The following is a 15697-nucleotide window of genomic DNA, read 5'->3' on the forward strand; positions in this document are numbered from 1 at the left end:
CACCCTCTCCAGGCTTCACTCCCAAAATCTCCAGGAACTTCCCAATGCAGAGTTGGCAATACTATGCATTAGTATATTATTTGGCACACATATGAGGAGCTAAACTGGAGAAAAGTCAGGCTGAATCCATAGCAAAAAAAAAACCCCACATCAACTCCCATGTTTGTAGGTATGTCTGCATCCAGCAAATTGACAGAAGGAACTATAGAACCAAAGTGTGTGTGGCTTGGGAAATCTGGGACTGGGATCTTGGATGTGTTGTTTTTTTCCCAAACACTAAAAGCAGGCATGGAGAGGGGAGAGAGACATAAGAGAAGTCAATGTTGGATCAGGCCAATGGCCCATCCAGTCCAATATTCTGTCACACAGTGGCCAAAAATACCAGGTGCCATCAGGAGGTCCAGCAGTGGGGCCAGGATACCAGAAGCCTTCCCACTGTTGCCCCCCCGCCCCCCAGCACCAAGAATACAGTGCATCACTTGCCCCAGACTGAGAGTTCCTATCTATACCTTGTGGCTAATAGCCACTGGTAGACCTCTGCTCCATATGTTTATCTAATTCCCTCTTGAAGCCGTCCATGCTTGTAGCTGCCACCACCTCCTCTGGCGGTGAATTCCATGTGTTAATCACTCTTTGGGTGAAGGAGGACTTCCTTTTATCCATTCTAACCTGACTGCTCAGCAATTTCATTGAGTGCCCACGAGTTCTTGTATTGTGAGAGAGAAAAGTACTTCTTTCTCTACCTGCTCTGTCCCATAGATAAGTTCCTGTGATGGTGACTGTGACACAGCAGGTTTAACCCAGTCCCCCCATGCTGTTTTCTCAATCTATTGCCCTCCCCAGAGCTGCTGTTTGCCCTCTGGGTTGGCATCTGATAGCCCTAGGGCTATTTTTACCACATTAAAAACTACAACTGTTATTGTATTTAATTGTAATTTATTGTTTTTAAACTATGTGTTTACTGTTTTAACCTCGGCACATGGTGCCCTTGTTAGCCGCCCTGAGCCTTCGGGGTAGGGCGGGATATAAATTCAAATATAAATATAAATATAAATAAATAAATGATCACACTTCTCCTAAAGCTATGTCTCATAGCCCATAGCTCTGGCCTGAAGGACAGAGGAAGAAAGAAAGAGCACTTTGCACCACCAGATACACTGGAGCAGTACAAAGGACCTCGAAACAGAATGTAAGAAGTACACACAGGAAAAAGTTATCTCCATACCTCTACACTCAAAACCATCATAAATCATAAGTCATTCCCATTTTCTAAAGACAATCCACAAGCCCCCAGTGCAGGAACCCATTTTAAGTCCTTGAATGTGCATGTTCCCTGTCTCTGAAAATACATCTGTGCTGAAGAGGCAGAGCACAGGAAGTTCAGGGGGTGAAACTTGGTGTCATGATGTCCAACACCAGATTTCTGCTAGGCTGGTCCCCGTGCTATCTATCACTATTGGATGCTTGCCTGGAGCTTCTGGTGCTTCTTTCCAGTTGCTCTGATACTGAAATTGCAAACTTCTGTGCACAGCATTTCTGATGTAAGGCTCAAGTCATGCTGAAACAGCTGGGGTGAACAGTTCCGGGGGTGGGGGGGGAGAGAGAAAAATAGGTCAGCTAAAGTTCCTAACTGTTTCATCTCCAATTTCCACACAGGGGAAACACATAAGGATTCATGAATGTGACATATGGGCCACATCTAATGTGCTCAGGGCCTTTTTTTCCTAACTGCACCCTGGTGTTGCTTCTGTACCTTATTGGGGTTTATCCTTCCAAGATGGATTAGCAGTCTTATTGGCTGTTCCTGCCCAAGTGTAGGGATTGCTCAGACACGGCCATCAGCTGTGTCACTGAATGTTGGCTTACCCGTCACCTCCTCCTCCCACACCAGCCACCAGTCGGGTCTGAGCTGAGTCTATTAGTCTATTATTCATTTACCCATTTACACCCCACCTTCCTTCCCGATGGGGACCCAAAGTGGCTTAACATCATTCCTCTTCCATTTTGTCCTCGCCGCAACCCCATGAGCTAAGATAGGCTGAGCATGTGTGACTGGCCCAAGGTCAACCAGCAGACTTTCACTGGCATTTGAACCTGGGTCTCTGAGATCTTAGTCTGACAGTTTAACCACTGTACCACACTGGCCCCTGTGGGGCTTATACACAGGCAGTGGCAGATAGGGCTGCCAACTCAATTTATCTTACCGGCGGGGGAGCCGTTCATCGATGTGTGTGTGCGCGCCACCAGCACGTCACCGGAAGTGATGCGCGACGTCGATCACATTGAAGGCGTGGCTCCGATCGTCAGAGGGAAAACCATAGAGTTTTCCCTCCGACGATTGGGGCCACGCCCCCACAGTGCATGGTTGCATCACCTCTGGTGACGCAGCCACGCTGCGCTCCGGGGGGCGGAGTTCCCCCCGGGGTCGAATTCCGCGGCGGCGGAAATCGGGCCTCCGAAGTGGGGGTTTACCTGCCCCCCGCCCCCACTTGGCAGCCCTAGTAGCAGAAGCGGGAGAAGCGACAAAACCAGCCTGACTGTGCCCCTCAGTGCTGCCTGTGGCTATATCCCAGCTGAGAAGCCTCTACCCAATGGGGCTCAGCTAGGCTTGCTCCAGGCTCCTAGTGGCCCCCTGGGAATATTCTTGGTGTCCTGTACAGGTGTCAGGGCCACCTCCCATTGCCAGAGTAGGGGGTTTGGTATCATCCCCGGGTGACCTGGTCCACTGGTGAAAATTAGCTGGTGCTTTCAGAAGCAACCTGGCCAAAGGTTTGGTGCTAAATTAGTGCCGTTAAAGAAAGAGTGGGGATCTACAAGATGGTGAGGAGCTACAAGATGGGCCTGAACGATGGATGTGAAATTGCTGCTTCATAATCCTAACTTTTGCTGCCTACTGCAGTGCAGAAGAACAGAAGTCATTCTCTTAACCAGCTGTAACCAGTTGACGCCAGAGGGCTTTAGTTTAGCGGGACTGTGTAGGGTGAGGGTCATCATTTTTCCTTTCAGTGCTTTTTCTGCAGTGTACTAGAGGCAGTGCTGTGGTGAAGCTTAAGCACCAAGCGTCAGCCGCAAAACCAGAGACTCTGCTCAATGTCCTTGAAGTCTTGTTACTACTCTGTACCGATTACTGCAGTAATGCATTTTTTTTATTGCTTTGCTGTGCCAGGTCACTTGACTTGGAATTCTGCCAGGCCTAAATCACTTTGTTTGCTTTCTTCCCTTGCTTTGCAGCCACCGCCCCCCCCCAAACATGCCAGCTGAGTCTATAGAAGATAGCCCATTTTCTCCATTTGACTGCTGTCAAGTCTTGAATGCTTTATGTCCCCTATCTCTTCTCTGCAAATCCATTGCACAACTCCCCCCCCCCCTCTGCCTCCCATCCCAGACAAACCAGCCTGATGGATCAAGCTGTTTGTGTGGCAGTGAGCATGGTAGGAGGGACGACTGGAGTTCAGAGAGAAGGGGAATAATCGGGGCCTCCGCTTGGGAAGGTGGCATTATCCACCAATTCTAGTTTCCACTGTAGCTAATGCTTAGTAATGTTAGTTGCTTGGAAACAGGTATTCTGTTGCCTTCTTTTACGGTTTGGCGGCCAACACTCTAATTGGCATGCTTCTTACTCTGTCACGGCTGGAGGTTTGCAAAATTCTTTTCCAGAAGAAGAAGAAGAAAAACTTTTCTTTCCCCCACAAATGACAGCTCACATTAATTAGACAGCAGACAGGAACAGACAGCTATTGCAGTGTATGGATGGATGAAATATTATCTACACCATCAGTCATGGCAGGAAACTGCTATTTTAGGTACCTGTCAACATCCCCGCCTTTCCTGGTTGTTCTCTTGAGTCTCAATTTATGCATTTTCCTGTGGTAGAATTCTGTCGTAATTTCATACCGAGGAGCCATTTGTCACTTCTGGGGTTTTGTCATCTATGTAAACATGACACCAAGGGTCTTACAAAGGGTAACACACCGTGGTTGACATGTGTGGGCTTTGTTTCTCCTTGGAGTCATAGAGGAGCACACAAGTGGTTTCCTACTATAGCTTCAAACTGGAATTGGCTTATTCAGTAGAAAAATCAGCTATGGCTTTTGTTGATGCATTAGTGATGATCACATTTTAATTGTTTGAGCCACAAGTTATAGCTATGGCTGCATAATGTTTTTGTTGTTACTTTGCTCCTGGTGTGTTTTTACAGGTCCATCCTGCAGAGGTAAGAAAGAACATGGGGAGGGGGTGTTGATGTGAGCTGGAGCTTTAGACAAAGAAAACATTCCAGATGACTTGTAGACCTGCAAACGGTCTCCAAGAATAAATTGAAGCTTCTGTTCATTAAATTGTATTTTATCTTACTGAAGGAATTGTGTTTAGTAGTAGCATATACATTGAAGTTTGGATATCAGCTGACAGCTCTGATTTCCAGCCAAGTCAAACTTGTGTGTCATTGATGAATCTGTGCTTAAAGTCGGGCTGTTATGTGACAGTATAAAGTTGACCTGTTGGTGACATGTGTCATTTGACGTAAACCATGGCTGGCTTTAGGTCAGTGAATCCCAGCTGCTCAACAGGAATCTAGAAAATTTAAGTTTGGAGTCATTGGGTCTGCATAAGCTGTTGCAAGCTAGATTGCCTCTTTGAGGCACCCAACCACGTTCACATAATGGCTCAATAGGAATTTTCTTTTTCAGGAATTCTTAAACATCATGGAAATCCACTGTGAGCCAGTGGAATCTTGAGTGGGCAAAACTGGGAGGGGTTGAGTTTGGAAGGAGCACCAACAACCTTTGTGGGGGTACCAACAGCTCCCGATTTTGGTGCCACTCAAGTGGTAATGCTCCAAACAACTATTTTAATTTAAGAAAAAAACCCCGAAGCTTTCATGTCAACAAATTAAAAAGAACAACCAGGGTTCCATTAGAGTTGTTGTACCCATTGGCCCCATCCTGGCTGCTACCCTGTTTGAGAGGATAAAATCCTCTGAATAAAGCCAACCAAATATTAATATCTGATATCATTGTTTGATCTTCCATAAACAGGGAATCTGGCTGCTCTGTCAGACCGTAGACCATAATTTATTTCCAGGACTGTGGAAGAAAATTGGGGGGGGGGGGAATCTGCAACCTTTGTAAATTTTACAAATTGAACAAATTTGACTAATTCACTTCCCCTAGTCAAGGAGCAGTGCTGGGTACTGAAGCTGCACCCTCAGCCACAGGAAATTTTACTTCACTGTCTGTTGTGTTTGCTTTAGATTCCACCAGGCATCAGGAATACCTGTGCACCATAAGGGACAGAGGCTTGTAGTAGTAGTAGTAGTAGTAGTAGTAGTAGTAGTAGTAGTAGTAGTAGTAGTAGTAATAAAAATAAAAATAATAATAAAAAAAATATATGAGGAATAGGGTTTGTATCCCGCCTTGGCCAGGAGGGCGGGATAAAAATTTAATAAATAAAATAAATCATTAACACTGAAATCCCAGGAGAAAGCAGAATAGAGAAAAAAGAACAGGAGATCACAAAATACCAAGACCTACAAAGAGTCAGAGTGTCTCTGGGAGAAAAAGGTGACCATCATGCCAGTTGTCATTGGAGACCTTGGAGGAGTGCCTAGAAATATCAAGAAACACCTGGACATTCTGGGCATTGAGCAAGTAAGACCAGCTCAGTTCCAGAAGACAGTGTTGCTTGGATCAGCAAGAATTCTGTGAAGATACATTTGCAATTCTCAAGAACTTGGCTAGATCTCAAACTGCAGAACAGTATGTACCCGTCAAATAGCTGACCGTGACGACAACAACAACAATAATTAATTGTAATAATAAGTGAAGATCCTAGGGAATTTAATTTGAACCCAGTTCCAAATCTCTGATCTACTGTTATTGTAAGCTGCCTTGAACCGCGAGGAAAGGAAGGATCTAAATATTTTTGTTTTAAACATTTTTATACCACTTTTCCCCTCAATCAGGGTCCCCAGGGCAGCAAACATAAAAACATTAAAACGTTTGAACAGCTAAAAACAGCATTTAAAACTATGATATGATTCAATAAAACACAGACAATGCCAGAAGCAGGGAGGAGGGCCAATAATGGTTACTGGGGGTATGCCAAACGGAACAAAAAAGTCTTTACTCACTGGTGGGCAGTTCTAACAAATACATGCATGAGCTCTCTTCTTGCTTTTAGAACTGGCAAAAATTGGAGGCAGCAGGCAAGCATGATAATTGTAGCCTTCTCATCTTACTGATGATCATCTTACTTCACCTATTAATTAGGCTTTTGTAACTCCTGTTAAGGAGCTGCGGTGGCTCAAGTGGTTAAGACGCTGAACTGCAGGCTGTGGAAGGTCAGTAGTTCAGCAGTTCGAGACCCGGGTGCCGCATGACGGCATGAGCTCTCATCTCTAGTTCCAGCTCTTGCCAACTTAGCAGTTCGAAAGCAAGAAATTGCAAGTAGATAAATAGGTACCATTTCGGTGGGAAGGTAACAGCGTTCCATGCGCCTCAGTGTTTAGTCATGCCGGCCACATGACCACGGCGCTGGCTCTTCGGCTTTGAAACGGAGATGAGCACCGCAACCCTAGAGTCGGATTCGACTGGCTTTACTCCTGTTATAGTGTGCTCCTGACATCAGATTAATGACCAGGAGGTCTTAAAATTACTGAATCCTTGTACAGTAATAGCCTATATATGTTTGCTTGGAAGTAAATGCTGAGTTCAGTGGGGCTTGCTCCCGAAGAAGGACACATAGGATCACAGCCGCATTTACTCCTAATACAGTACCAGGGTGCTTTCATCTTGGAGGCAAAAGCCTGACTTCAATTCCTTTGTCATCCTGTAGTACAATTAATGAATCGCTCAGGGGAAAATAAAAGGGTTTAAAGAATAATTAAATGCACATGACGTTACATTAAGCACTAAACATGTGGTTATAGTCAACTTGCTGTATACTTTGTTTGCTGCTAGGTCATTTTTATTTTGGCACAACATGAGACTGACCTTTATCTATATTAATGTAATCTTATAAAGCAGCTGGAGCTTTCTGCTGAAAATGATTAGCACTCCAAAATCTCTCTTAATTTCCCTACTAACAAAGATATTAGTTTACAAGAAAGGCATGGCCTTTGTCTGGAAGGTGGCGGAAAATCCGTGTTGTGACTTACAGTCGGCTGGAGCTCAATTACTGTAATAGATGTGTTCCAAAGTTCATCTCTAATGCATTTGCATTTTAATGAACGATTCTTACCTCTTCCCCCCCACCCCGTCAAGTTGGCAGAAAAGACTAATTTTATTAAGTTGCTATATAAATTAGACTGTTTGAAGCTGGAATATTAACATACAAATATATTTGCTTTCCCCGATGAAAATGAGCTACTCAAAACAGGTTGGATGATCCTTTTATTTGAACTGCCTCAACTGGTGTCGAACGGGCTTCCACTCCTTATGGCTTGCCTGGCTTGCTTGCTTATTATACACCAGTCGGAGACTCAGTTGCCATCTGTCTGGGATTGCACAGTGTGTGTTTGTGGTTCCATTTCAGCTTATGAACAAACTTGGGTTTGTTCATGATGAGCAGTACCCTGGTTGATTGTCAGGCTCACATGCGCCTTCCCCTTGTAAAGTGTACCCAGGTTCTATCTTGACTTTAATTCCAGTTTGTCATGATGTCTGGAAGCATAACAAGCTGGAAGTCTTTTTTTTCTTTCCCTGTACCTGGGAATTCTTAACCACATTTTAAATCTAGTTAAGAATCCCAGGTATTGCAACAGATGGGACCCGGAGGGAAACCAATCCTCCAAAGCACCCTGTCCTTGCCACTGCCCAAAGGGAGAAGGCGTGGGTGGCCAGGAGTGGAGCTGCTGGGTAGAAGCAGCTTGCTGGGAGCAGTGGTGAGCCTTCCCAGCCCAAGGATGCTGGCCCTGGACCTGGCCAGGGAGCCTGGAAAGGAAGACCCTGGCCTGAAATTATGCATGTCCAGGTTGAAACCTGAGAGCCCTCAACTGGTGCGTCTCAGCAGCCCCCTGTCTTCTCATTGAGCTTCTCCAAAACTTCACAGAGAGGCTAAGCCTTCTGTAAGAACTGAAGGAACTGAGGTTTGCAATATTTCAACCCGAAAATGGTTCCTTGAGAAACTGTGTGATACACAAGGGCCAGGCAAGGTGAGAAGAGGTTCACCTTGAACTTGAGAAGCGCCTGAAGTCTGTGTCATTTGTTAAGTGTCTCACCCTCGGGCATTTAATGCATTGCTAGTAAGAAAGGGGATGGTTTGAACTTGGCACAACCATTACTTTAGGAGGCATGTTACATGCCACAAGATGGATGCGCTTGTCTGATTCGGACAGGACAGCAGCATGTTTTACACCCAGGCTGCCGAGCAATCTGTTCTGACGGATCCATTTTGCTGCCATCATGCAACCTCATTTGTCCATCTTGTCTGTCATTCCACAAAAGGCTTTGTTTTTTAAAATAAAAAAGAGAGAATAAACCCATCTATTGGAGACACACAGCCATAGCAACAGTGGAGCCAGTGCTTTTGAATCACTGGGTGGAATTCAGCCATTGATCCTCTCTTTTTTACACTGAAACCCTTCATGTTTTTTGAGGCTCTAGGTGATGTTTTCTTCCTTATCCCCCAAACAGCGAAGGTCAGAAATGTTGCGACTATTGGGGTTCACTTGGCAGGATTAACAGTCCCAGGTGTGGGAGGGGTTTTGTGTGGCTGTCAGTGTTCACTGGTTTATTCTCATCAGTAAGGAAATCATAGATCTCATTTTGAACACAGCATACTTCCCAGGTCTCCTCTCCTCCTAGCTTCCAGGCAGGCCCCGTGTGAGGGAATTCTTTCCACCCAACTGACTCTCCACTTCCCTCACAGCAGTTGGATTGATCTTTTGTTTTAAGAAATTCCTGTCAGCCCACTTAACAAAGATGATGAAACACACCTTCCCTTGTCTGAATGAGTAGGTCAAACTGCAACGTGTTTTGGAAATAAAATTACAAAAAGCGGATATGTATATGGTAATAAGTCTCTTGGAGGGCTTCTCAGACTTTCCAGCTATGAATGCTAGCATCAAGCCGAGACCTTGGAACGCTCTCCTGTGTGGTTTTGTCTCCAAGCCTGTAAAATACATCTACAAGAAAAAGCTGTATTGTCTTTGGTCTCTGAAGTGTTGTCATCTCCCTCAATTCATTATTTAATAAGGAGCAATACAGATAGAATGTGTGACCATAAATGTTTAGGTCACGCAAAATACTAATGTCTGTCCCCCATGCCAAGTGGCGGGGCCACTTTGCTTGTAAAGGGCACTGAAGGCTTATTGTCGGGTTTTAAAAAATCTTTTGGTTTTTTTTAAATAAATATTAGAGAGCATATTTCTTCCTTCCTCACTGTCTGTATCAGAAATGTCAAACATGCAGCCCAGGGGCTGGAACTGGCCTGTCCAGGGTTCTTATCTGGCCCACGAGCAACTGAGGGAAGCCAGTCTGAATGTGGACCAGAAGGGCCTATATTAGGGTATTATACCCCCTGCTGAGGTCCCTCCCTTCCCTAAACACAGGCCCTTCCCAAGGTCATCCCCCAGATCTCCAGGGATTGACCAGCCCGGGGCTGGCAACCATAAGTAGTGAGGAAGGCTGGTTTGGCCCTGAGCTTTCCGCAGCCAGTCCCTTGGGGCCTGCTTGCTGCCCTTGACTGAGGCACCAGGCCGGGGTACACTGCCTGCCTCCTCCTCCCCAGCCAGAGTGCATTGGGTTCCTGCCTGTGCCACCTGAGCTGCTGGAAGGATGGCTGGCTGTTCATGTGCAGCAGGCAGAATCTCTTTGGCCCCACCTCCCCAAGCCCAGCTAAGCGGCTTCCTACTTGCAGGCAGCCTGGGGGAGGTGCCCACGGACACAGGCACCTGTGGAAAGTAGCTGGCCAGCTTGCCAAATGTGCCCACTTATGTAAGCATGTGAATGGAGCAACTGGCTGGGCTGGGCGCACTGTGCACAGCACCCCAGGAGAGAGAAAAGCCCAGAGCTTATGTAAGGAGCACAGCGCATGCAGAATGCCAAGGGCTGGAGGCAGAGGAGGCCCACCGAGTTGGGTGAGCCAGAGCCTGCTAACCCACTGGCTCAAATGTGTGCAGATTCTCTTCTACCTCCCTCTCTTGGAAGTGCAGGGAGGATTAAATAAGAGGCAAAGCCAAAACACATGCATATTCCCTGGGCTCTCTGCATGCAAGCGCTGCCATATGTAACAGTCTGAATGGAAGCGGGGGTGGGGGGTAAGGCGAAGGTCAAGGATGGGAGCAGGGATTCAAAAAAGGGTGGTGCTAGGGGAACAGCTTGCTTCCTTTCTCCAGGGTCAGGGACAAAGGGTGGTGCTAGGGGAACAGCAGTCCAGGAGATTCCCGCTTGAGTGTAGAGTGCCTCAGGGGGTGCTGCTTTCCCAATGTTATTTAACATCTACGTGCGCCCCTTGCCCAGATTGCTCGGAGGTATGGGCTGGGCTGTCACCAGTACCCTGATGACACCCAGCTCTATCTGATGTTGGGCAGCCAGTCGGACTCCAGACTGGAAGATCTGGACCGGGCATTGCAAGCCGTGGCTGGTTGGCTCAGACTGAGTAGGCTGAAGCTAAATCCGGCAAAGTTCTACTAGCCCTCAGCCATAATTTCTTACAATTTTCATTTTTAATCCCACCCTGCCGTTCCTTCTCTCCCCTCCCCCACCTTTTGCCTCACCTTGTGAGTAGAGTGCTGCTGAGAGATTAGCAACTAGTCCAAGGTCACCCAGTGAGCTGATCTGTGTGGGGAGTGGGGACTTGAACCCCGATCTTCCCCTCTCCTAGTTTGGCACTCCATCAGTCATCACTAAAGAAAGGCGTTTAGCTATTAGCTGTACAAAAGCCGAAACAGAAGATAATTTCTGCACCTTGTTGTGGCCATTAGGGTGATTTGGGGCCTAGGAAAGATGCCCAGCACTTGCAGCTGCTTTCAGGGACATCATGCTAAATCAGAAAACTACAAAGCCTTGCCCACTTGCTAACAGTGATTCTTCCATTATTCAGTCCTTTTTTTCCAAACGTTATACCTGTTAATGGTAGGCAAACAACTGGGACGTTATTCTTGCAATTTGAATGCCATTAGCAGGGTTGCACAAGGAAGCCTCAGACCATATTTGTTTTCATTGTTTGACCATCAAAAAACAGAGCTTGATGTAGACATGTTTTACAGTGACAGGCACACAAATAGGCTTGCCAAGTCCCCCCCGGGGGGTGGGGAAAGCCCCGCCCGAGAGGCCCGTTACCCACCGCCGGCGGATCGGGCCCTGGGGGGAACCCCACCCCCAAAGCACGCGATGTGTCCGGCGTCAGCACGTCACCCGGAGGTGACGCAATTGCGTCGGGCACGTGGGGCCACGGTCATCCGAGGGAAAACTCTATGGTTTCCCTCTGATGATTGTGGCCCCGCCCCCGGCATGCCCGACGTGGTTGCGTCACTTCTGGGTGACGTAATTGCGGTGCGCGCGCACGGACTCCCAGAGCAGCGCTGGAGTCCCCCGCTCTACACACAGTAAGGACTTGGCAACCCTACATGCAAAGAAGATGTCAGCTAGCCCCTTGTGCCCTGGGTGGCTAATCACTCTGCTCCTCTCGCCTTCTGCTTGCAGAGACTGTTAGAGGCAGCGGGTGGAGTGTTACAGTTATATTTGGGGAGAACTAGATTCAAATGTTTCCTCTGCAGTGCACTCGCTGGATGAGATTTAGCCAGTCAGGGCCAAAAAAACACATTACACTGGGAATCTTTCATCACACTGGCTTTTAATTAAGGGGTTGATCCCTGGTTTTTATGGTCATCTCTAGCCTGAGGACCATCTTCTGTGTTTAATGGCTTGTTTTTCTGCTTGGCCTTATATTTAATGGCCTTTTTTAAAAAGGCCCTGGATTGTTTTTAATGGGAGTGTGGTTTTATTGTACTGTTCTGGATGAGGCACCTCAAAAGCAGGTCTCTAGAGAGGCAGCATATACGTTTTCTAAATAAATGATTCCTTAACTAGAGGGTTAACTGTAAAAAGCAGCCACAGGGTGCCCCCGTTTAGATTGGAATCGCAGTCCTCGGGGAGGGTTTGTGTGTTGAGGCCCCGACTCCTTCCTGTCTACTGAATCCTCCTCCCTGTGGTTGCTGTTAACCCTGGTAAAGCGAAAGGGCAAACAAAGCTGGTCTCCACCCCCATTGGGGCGAAAGCATCTACCGCTTGTGCTTTTATTGGGGTAATATGTGGAGAGAAAGCCCTGCTTCTGCAACTTTGGGGGTTTGGGGCGGGGGGACTCCTTCAAATCACAGGGCCCTGGAGCTGCTTTCTGAGATCGAACTTCACTTGTTATAAATCCTTCTGTCTTTCATGAATGCTGTAAAATAAATAAAAATAAATAAATGTCTGAGGCTGCTCCATAGCGGGGTGGGGGGACGACAACGACCGAGGAGCTGTATTTAGAAGAATGCAGGCATCTTGAGCCCCCCTTTACATGCATTGTAGCGCAAAGTCTTCAGTGCACCGCACACTTGGCTGTTTCTGGTAGAAATCAGAGAGAGATCATTATTCCCGAGGAGGAAAAGAGTATCTCTCTATTGTACTGCCGTATTTATGTGTATATATCTACCATTTTTCTTCTCATACATTCAGATAAGTACATCAGGCGAAACACAGTATGTTACTAGGGTTTTTTTCTCCCGTCAGTGTTTGGTCTCTTGTAATTTTTAACAGGCATTTAATAAACTCTGTGAAGATGGGGCGAGGGTATTTCCACATGCTTCATGGAGAAACACTGGAGAGGAAAAACATGCTTATGTTGGAACAGCAGAGAGAAGAGCAGAGGCGGAAAACTGAATTCCAGCCCCCCAAATATCCATCATCATCTGACGAGGACACATCTGATGAAGATATCACTGAGTAAGTGGTCTTCAGGACTCCTCATATGGCATTTGTTTATTGACATTTTCTTTTCCAAATGCAATGTACAGCTCGTATCTTTAGGGTTGACTGAGGTTGGGTACATTTTTCAGCCTGAAAACCACATGGGGGTCTCTGCCCAGTTTTGAGGGCTCCATCTTGGATGCCAGTTCTAAAAAGAAAAGCAGCTGTCGAACTGTTGTTTGGTGATCCCTGGCCCGAAAGATATCTGGCTGTCCTCAACCAGAGCCAGGGCCTTTTTGGCCCTGGCACCAGCCTGGTGAAACTGTCTGCCCTGTGGGATGTAATGCAGTTCCGCAGGGTCTGTAAGACAAAGATGTTCCACCAGTCCTATGGTTGAGGACGGACAGCAATGGTCGGTTTCCATCGAGCCTGACCTCCTCTCTTTCCCTCCTCTTCCCACACAGGGTAAGGACACAAATTGGCCCTAAACGCCATCTGAAAATTAGTTATTGTAATTAATTATTGCATCTATTACTGTTTTAACTCTTTTTATTGACATGTTGTTCACCTCCCTGAGCCCATTGCACAGGGGAGGGCGGTCTAGAAGTCCAAATAATAAATAGATAAACTTGGAGCCCTCAAAAATAGGTGGAGACCTAGCTGTAGCTGTCTTTCCCACTCTGCTGCTGTAGATGATTCGTAGCCACCCTCGCCTTCAAGTTGTGTAATAATTTCTCGGGAGCTAATGCTAGAGCCTGGTGGACTGATGCTCCTGACAAATTGTTAAGCAACTTGAGGACCCGATGAAAGGCTCCCACAGGCTGGATTTGTCCCTAGGCTGTAATTTATCCAGCTCAGAACACAGAAGCTGGCAGCAATCAGTAGGGGAGTTATCACCTGTGGGCCAGGATCATGCAAAGACCATCAGTCCTCCAGTTTGTCAGATAGCTTAACCAGTTTTCTGCCAAATTCACTTCTTTTGCACAAGAGAAATGGCAGTGCAGTGTACCCGAACATAATAGGCATGTCCAGACCAGACAGCAGCTTACCCTCCCAAAACAAAACTACAGTACTCAGGCTCCTGCCTCCCACGCACTACTACACTGTTCCTCCAACTCCGTCCAAAGGGGTGGGGTGTCGTCCAGCAACTAGTAGCCACCCGTTGTCAACAGCTATTAATGCCCACATAAGAAAGCATCTTCCGGTCATCACTGTACATTAAAGAAACATCCTTAACTATTAACTATCGGAAAACCTAAGCGAAGGTCAAAGGCATTCATGCTCCCCTCTCAGTGGATGCCGTCTGTACTTACGTTAGCTCAAACTGGTTGAGAAGGTCCCGTGCTCCTCTTTGTTTCTGTAGGTCAAGATACCCTTGAGAACGGAGAGTGCACAGAGGCAGATGGAAAAGTTCAATCAATAACGCCAGAAAAGAACATTCTGCACTTTCATCTTCTAACAGTTGTCTTTCTCTCCCCCCACCCCCCAGCTTCTTTTTAACAGAATGTCCCCTTGTGAGGGAGTCGGAGAAGAAGAAGAAGAAAATTATCCGACCTTTCACTCCTGTCCATAACGGTCTGACAGCTTCAAAGCACCCGGAAGCGCATTTGTATGTTCTAAGACACATCTCCTGTGTACAAGAGGGAAACGAGACCTGAGGGGTTAATGCCTCCGTCTCTGCTTCATGGTTTTAATGCGTGAAAGGGCTAACAATTTTAAAATGTCGAGAGGCCAAAGTTTGGCTTCAAGCAAGCCAAAAGTAGGACTTCTGCTTGCTGAAGTTGGTCCTTTTATGTTACATACATTTGGATGGTCATGCATCTTTGGCAGCACATATGCTAATTGCAGCAGCATCTCCCAGGATATGGCTGTGAAATTCATTTTTTTTTTACACAGATGCTGGCCTGAATCAAAGCTCTTCAGAACTCCAAAGCACTCGGGGAGTTCTGTGCAAGCAGAAACTGCCCTGTTTTCAAATTTGGGGGGAAGCTTCTTATGCACAGCCCTACTGTGGGTGAGGGGGGGGGCTGCCCAAGCAGACTTGTGTGTGCGTGTGTCACCAGGGCTTCTGGTGGCACTAGCCTGAGCTATGTGTCCATTTCTCAAACTTGTTATTTCAGCTGTTGTTAAGGATCCAATGGGAACATTCACGAGGAAGTAACTTGAGGGTTTTAAATGTAAGATGTTTCTTCATGGAAACTTCTTGTACTCTCAGTATTCTGCTTTAGTGCTAAACCAGTGGTGCAGAAAGCAGGAAGTGGAAAATACTGTTGTCACTGTTACACCATGAGTGTGCGTGGCACTGTGCTGAGTAACAAGAAGACAGCTCCCTGCCCTAAGGAGCTTACAGTCTAGTGTTTGACACAGGAGGGTGTCGGTGAGGGTAAAACAGCATGTGTTCAGTAGTCTTACACAGACTTAGATGACAAAGGTGAGGGCAAAGAGATTGTGCTAAAGATTTCACTGGAAAGGTCGGCTCTGGGGAAAAATTTGAAAGGAGGAAGGGGTGGAACCAAAAATATATATCCAAATGGGGGGGAAAAACCCTCAGCTCAATCCTCTGGCCATCTGCTTAGCTCTTCCTTTCTTCTCCTCCAGGCAGTATTAGTTATATGAATGTCTGCCCTTGGAAATTCCCTGCTAACACCCTGGTATTCTTGACCCACACTGTGTCCTCTCTGTATGTCATTTAGTCCTAGGAAGCCTCTGTACAATGGTCATACTTTCCTAACCATTGCAGAAATACAGAGATCTGTGCTAGATGTGCCCAAGGGCTTGCAGATACAGAAAGGGGACTGTTGACTTTT

At 46.7% G+C, this 15697-nt stretch overlaps 1 protein-coding gene across 1 annotated transcript in view; it reads left to right on the forward strand.

Moving 5' to 3' along the window:
- The window catches only part of CCDC60 (coiled-coil domain containing 60), a 60652-nt gene that overhangs the window by 28255 nt on the left and 16700 nt on the right, over positions 1-15697 (forward strand). The window contains exons 4-5 of the mRNA XM_015425295.1: positions 12741-12926; positions 14380-14499. Of these exons, the coding sequence (XP_015280781.1) occupies positions 12741-12926; positions 14380-14499 (306 nt within the window). The remainder of the gene's footprint in view (positions 1-12740; positions 12927-14379; positions 14500-15697) is intronic.

The sequence above is a fragment of the Gekko japonicus genome, unplaced genomic scaffold (assembly GCF_001447785.1).
Source record: "Gekko japonicus isolate JY-2015 unplaced genomic scaffold, Gekko_japonicus_V1.1 scaffold135, whole genome shotgun sequence".
Lineage (NCBI taxonomy): Eukaryota > Metazoa > Chordata > Lepidosauria > Squamata > Gekkonidae > Gekko > Gekko japonicus.